The sequence below is a fragment of the Myxocyprinus asiaticus genome, chromosome 50, assembly GCF_019703515.2.
Source record: "Myxocyprinus asiaticus isolate MX2 ecotype Aquarium Trade chromosome 50, UBuf_Myxa_2, whole genome shotgun sequence".
NCBI lineage: Eukaryota > Metazoa > Chordata > Actinopteri > Cypriniformes > Catostomidae > Myxocyprinus > Myxocyprinus asiaticus.
Genome location: NC_059393.1, coordinates 21,791,126 through 21,797,670, shown reverse-complemented (window position 1 = coordinate 21,797,670; position 6,545 = coordinate 21,791,126). Strand labels below are relative to the sequence as shown.

The following is a 6,545-nucleotide window of genomic DNA, read 5'->3' as shown; positions in this document are numbered from 1 at the left end:
AGAAAGTTTAAGAATTATAAACACACAAAGGGGCCTGGGTAGCTCAGTGAGTATTGATGCTGACTACCACACCTGAAGTCACGAGTTTAAATCTAGGGCATGCTGAGTGACTCCAGCCAGGTCTCCTAAGCAACCAAATTGGCCCGGTTGCTAGGGAGGGTAGAGTCTCATTGGGGTAACCTCCTCGTGGTCGCCAGAGTGTGGTTCTCACTCTCGGTGGGGTGTGTGGTGAGTTGAGCATGGATGCCGCGGAGAATAGCGTGAGCCTCCACACACGCTATGTCTCCGCGGTAACGCGCTCAACAAGCCACGTGATAAGATGCGCGGAATGACGGTCTCAGACACGGAGGCAACTGAGATTCGTCCTCCACCACCCAGATTGAGGCGAGTCACTACGCCACCACAAGGACTTTGAGCGCATTGGGAATTGCGCATTCCAAATTGGAAAGATCTACGCAGGGGTGTCAAACTCGGGTCATGGAGGGCCACAGTCCAGCAGAGTTTAGCTCCAACCCTAATTAAACACACTTGAAGCAGCTAATCAAGGTCTTCAGGAGTGCTTGAAGATTACAAGGAGGCATTTTGGAGTAGGGCTGGAACTAAACTCTGCAGGGCTGCGGTCCTCCAGGAACTGAGTTTGACACCCCTGAACGGTATTGTTTTCCAACAGATTTAAACTGCTGAGCATGACTTTTATCAGAAAAGATGACAATAATAGCCAAATAATAATAATTTTGAGTTTCAATTCATCATTGTAAAGCACATTTTAAATGAGTTGAGTCGAGGCATCAGCGCTCAGTTCAACGCCAGCATCAAGCGGCGCAATGCCCTCCACATGACAAGTGTTGCAGAATGCGTCATGGAGGGGCGATTTTACGAGATTGCCACGCAAGAAAGCGGGAGATGTGCACAATAAACATTGAAAACATGTATTTGGAAGAGAGAAAAAAAAACTGGCAATTGCTTTGATAGCAGAAATTAATAAAAGGACTTGTTTATGTTTAGGTCTTAGCAGTTTCTTGGTGAATTTAAATTAGTTCAATAACTGGGGTCTCTGATATTATGAAAAGATAAGGTCATATTTAATTAAATGAAACTAGGAGACATTCAATAACTCTTCACAAATTTGGACAATTTTTAAATATTTATTGTTGCTTTGTACTCATAAAGATATTATTTGTGAAGCAAAAAGGTGTGGAAAAACACTTTGGTGTAAAGTGGCGTCACCTCATAGACTTCAATGTATTCGGAAGCGCTGACGCGAGTCATGTGAAAGTCCTTTAACGTGTATAAATATCACTCACTTTTACACATTAATTATAGCTCTTCTGCCCTTTTCTCTCCTTGATGAACAAGGAAGACAAAAGATACCAAAGTGAACAAACAACATGCCCCTCTCATTCAGACAGTCAGTACATGATGTCCCAGGTCATTCAGCTTGTTGACAAATGAGAAGTTTCACAAATGCCTCTTCTTTAGAGTTCAAGCTCCATTCCTCCCAGACACGGGCAAATCCCAATCGAAAGTTATCATCCCTGTGCCCTACTCACTACAAAGGACAACGCTCTTGATGTGGGCTCTCTAAAGAGAGCATGGCATTACAGTTTGAAATTACCCTTCACTAAAAGTATTGAAAAAGGGCCCTTTGTGAAAAAATAAACTTTCTTACTTTTGTTTGAAACGACTCTTCGAGTAACGTCCCCTCCCAAAGTGTCCTTCAAGGGAGCAAAAATGCCATTTGGAAAACGCCCTGATTCATTGTGCATGCGCTGCTGTAGCCAAATGCGCGATTGGCCGTAGCTGTAACCAATCAACCGATCTGCCTCAGTAGGACTGCGGTTGCCAAGCACGCGATTGACTACTGCTGTAATCAGTCAAGTGGGAGTCCGACCACCGATTATTTTTTTATTATTAATATTATTTATTTATGCATGTATTTATTTTGTGGAATTTTATCATTTTCTACGGCACACCTGACTTTCTTTCACGGCACACTAATGTGGTTGGGAAACACTGGGAGAGTCGGAGACCTGGAGAGGCCTTCAAGCCACAGTGTCTCGCACCCACTGTGAAATTTGGTGGAGGTTCGGTGATGATCTGGGGGTGCTTCAGCAAGGCTTGTGAAGGAGGCATAAATCAAGCCATGTACAAGGTTATCCTGGAAGAAAACTTGCTTCCTTCTGCTCTGACAATTTTCCCCAACTCTGAGAATTGGATTTTCCAGCAGGACAATGCTCCATGCCACACAACCCCGTCAATCAAGGTGTGGATGGAGGACCACCGGATCAAGACCCTGTCATGGCCAGCCCAATCTCCAGACCTGAACCCCGTTGAAAACCTCTGGAACGTGATCAAGAGGAAGATGGATGGCCACAAGCCATCAAACAAAGCCGAGCTGCTTGAATGTTTTGCGCCAGGAGTGCATAAAGTCACCCAACAGCAATGTGAAAGACTGGTAGAGAAAGACTGGTAGAGAGCATGCCAAGACCCATGAAAGTAGTGATTGAAAATCAGGGTTATTCCACCAAATATTGATTTCTGAACTCTTCCTAAGTTAAAACATTAGTTTTGTGTTGTTTAAAAATGAATATGAACTTGTTTTCTTTGCATTATTCGAAGTCTGAAAACTGCATCTTTTTTGTTATTTTGACCAGTTGTCATTTTCTGCAAATAAATGCTCTAAATGACACATTTTTTATTTGGAATATATATCTATTCACTCATTCACCATTTCAATTATTCAAGCATTAACTCGGTCATTTCTTTGTTTATTTGTTCAGATCAGGCTGTTGTGTGAAGGCTCCCATCTTGTACACGGTTCATCAAGCTCGATGTGGGGGTAAATCCAAAAAGGCAGTGTTTTAATTCACCACTAGTGTTTGGGGAAATGCCTTTTCCTCATATCTGTTTTTAAACTTGCATATTAACATAAAATATCAGTCATATCGTTGGAAAATAAGCATAAAATGAGTTTATATACATCTATGGCACATTTCATATCCCAATAAGGAAAACGGAGAGTCCATTCCATATATAAAACTGACCAGAGAAACAAAAATGTCGACCAAAAACAAAACGGAAAAGAGCACCACCCCTTCTAAGTCAGCCATCAGTTTGTTGTCCTCACATCTTCCACATCATTCACGTTCACACACACTTTGTCGTAGTGACGTTTCTCATCTGATCTGGCATCTGCTGAAATCGTGTCCATTTATGAAAGAGAAATAGTTTAGAACAGCAGCAACCGATCCTAGATCAGAAACTGAATCAGAGAGCCGAACAGGAACATACCATTGTGATGTCGGGAGGGGGCGAGTGTTCGAGAAAAGAAAATATTCGCGTTTGTTGTGAAATAAGATTTTTTGCTTCAAAAATACAAATAATAAAAAGCTATGTTAGTACATGTGTAATGTTAATATAGCGATTTTAAACCAATTATAAATACTTTTCCTCAAGCAACAATGAACACCCCCCCAACCCTACGAAGCCATTTGGCGCCATCCGACACTATAAATACCTCACAAGTAACAAATTTCCATATCTCAACTGTCATTTTGAGACAGTCAGTTAGCCAGAAGAGGACTGAATACGTAGTTTGTTGGCACTTAACCAAGTAAAACAAACTACAAACACATTTTACCACTCTTAATACATTTAGACAACAAATTTACTTTTAAAACTAGACAAAAGACCAACTCAAGAAAAAAAGCTGAGGAGGGGGTGTGACTGGTCTCATATCAGAGCCAGACGCGCGTCAAGCTGCCTTTAAAGAGGGCACTGCGCCAGGCTATGTGCCATCGAAAGCCAGTGACCAAGAAAAAATCGGAAAAGATCGTAAAAAGGTAGACGACCGAGGGGGTGCATCGTGTAAAGAGAGGCACGAGTAAACAAACCCTAAACCAAGGAGAAGCAGCAGCCTTTGTTGCCTTCATATTATGTGAGAGCGCACTATTTGATGCTCTACGACGCGGAGAAAATGTGCGGAAGGGGCATGATATGCCACTGGGAGGTCTGTGGCGACAGACACTCCATCAAGGAAACGGAAAAGGTGAAGAACCAGTCGAGGAGAAGCAAAGGGAGCGGTAAACACAGGTGGCACAAATGGGGAAGGAGGCACGCAAGAAGAGCGCACTGTCCAGAAATGCGCAAAAATCGCGCAAGACTGTCGCGCGCGCCTGGCACGATGGTTACGTTGCGCCCTGCCAACGTTCAGGGCAACCGAGCGCCTGGCATGAGGGCGCCGAGGAACACCAACCAATTCCTCATGCATGAAAAATACCAGATGATGCATATGCGATCGGACTCGGTGGGCACCGACAGCGGGTCCGACTGTGAAATAGACTTTGCGGACATGGACTCGTACCTGGGTGTGCTCGAGAACGCTAGAGGCGCACTTTTGGACAGTCCAGAACTGCCGCCCACATTTTACGCACGACAGTTGAACCAATGCCAGCCGTTTTCATTCTTCAACTTCGATCAAGAAGAAAGCATGCAGTATTTCCCATCCGAAGATGACATGATGCAAAGTGAAGATTTCATGCAAAGGGACTTCAAACAGTTTTGTGACACAGTGGCACCTTGTATTTAGACACCTGCCACTAGGTAACATGCTTGCATCATCAATTTGCTCATGCATGAACTGGTTGTGATTTTCAGAACAAAATCTGCTGATTGCAATGTCAAGGCATTTCTTTGTTTGTTTGTTTATTCTGTATAATGTGCTACGGTCGATCTGTTATGGGCGGAAAATAAGAGGGGCCAAAGTGGGAGTGAGACCGGCCAGCCAATCACGATCGAGATCATTTGATCACTCATGACAAAAATACACTTGCAGTGTACTGCAAAACTATCCCATGTGACCGTATTTCATAATAAATCAACACTTTGCTATATTCACTGTCTAATTGTCTTCTTACATAAATCATTATTAACACTCAATCTGGAAAAAATCTTTCTATTTTGTTGAGTTAATAATGTTCACTCATAACACTTACATTTCCGAGGTGTCTGTTTAAGAGTGTTTCATCTGGGAAGCATCACATTCTAATTAACATCTGCGGAACATCTTAAAAAGATCAGATTTACAAACATTCTAAATCATAAACGTCTCAAAGACATCTGCTGAACATCTTTAAAAGATCAGATTTACAAACATTCTAAATCATAAAGGTCTTAAAGACATCTGCTGAACATCTTTAAAAGATCAGATTTACAAACATTCTAAATCATAAACGTCTCAAAGACATCTGCTGAACATCTTAAAAAGATCTGATTTACAAACATTCTAAATCACAAACATCTCAAAGACATCTGCTGAACATCTTAAAAAGATCTGATTTACAAACATTCTAAATCATAAACGTCTCAAAGACATCTGCGGAACATCTTAAAAAGATCAGATTTACAAACATTCTAAATCATAAAGGTCTTAAAGACATCTGCTGAACATCTTTAAAAGATCAGATTTACAAACATTCTAAATCACAAACATCTCAAAGACATCTGCGGAACATCTTAAAAAGATCTGATTAACAAACATTCTAAATCATAAACGTCTTACAGACATCTGCTGAACGTCTTACTGACAAAAGAGGAAACATCTTATTGATGTACTGCAGATGAGCAAACAACCTAAAAAATACATCTTCCAGATGTAAACACATCAAACAGACATCTGGGTGATGTATGTGTGCGATCAGGGAATCCATGAATTGATGAACTGCTAATATCTATGAACCACACCAAATGATCTGTCAGCGATTTATTATTCACAGGATTTGACGTAAGAGGGTGTAATAGCTTATTTGACAGTACAAAGACTGGATGTGTTACACTAATCTAAGTATTCCCATCATGGTCACCAGAAGCCAAAAGACACGCGTAAGAGAAATGTGATTCCTAACCGATTAAGAAACACCCTCCCTCCATTCTTATAAACACCCTCTACTTCACACTGCCTGTAGTGGATATCTGTCACAAGAACAATGGTTATACTCTCTAAAAAGAAAGGTGTGCCTTAAGCATGGGGGATACATTTATAATTAAATATAATATAAAATAAAATAATTAAAAAGTTTTGTGTTCCCTTGCAATAAATTAACCTTGGTTGGTTGTTGTAAAACCACAGTAACCACAAATTGTACCATGGTTTTACTACAGTAACCATATTTTAACCATGATATTCTTTAAAACCATAGTAATAATACAGGATAAAGAAAACTATGGTAACAAAAATCATAATTTTGTGATTACTATAATTTTACAACAAACACCATAGAATAAAAATAATAATAATTTTAAGATATAAGCATTTCAATTTCGTAGCAAAATTCAACAAAATGTTTTATTAATTTAATTTTGTTAAAAACTACACAAGTGAATTTGATAGAATTTTGTAATGAAATTGGAAAGCGTAAATCGTACAAAATAGGTTTAAATATTTAGTGTAGTTCAACCATGGTTGTAGTAAAATTATGGTTAACCCTTATGAAAATTAACCATGGTTTTACTACAGTAACCATATTTTAACCATGGTATTTGTAGTA

The 6,545-nt window shown here is 40.1% G+C and overlaps 2 protein-coding genes across 2 annotated transcripts in view; both read left to right on the top strand.

Moving 5' to 3' along the window:
* The window catches only part of LOC127439250 (centromere protein P-like), a 211,343-nt gene that overhangs the window by 109,685 nt on the left and 95,113 nt on the right, over positions 1-6,545 (top strand). The window lies entirely within an intron of this gene.
* On the top strand, positions 3,555-4,892 carry LOC127439253 (coiled-coil domain-containing glutamate-rich protein 1-like). Its single transcript, XM_051695448.1, has one exon. It carries the CDS (start codon positions 3,956-3,958, stop codon positions 4,586-4,588), a length of 633 nt encoding a protein of 210 aa, XP_051551408.1. The 5' UTR covers positions 3,555-3,955; the 3' UTR covers positions 4,589-4,892.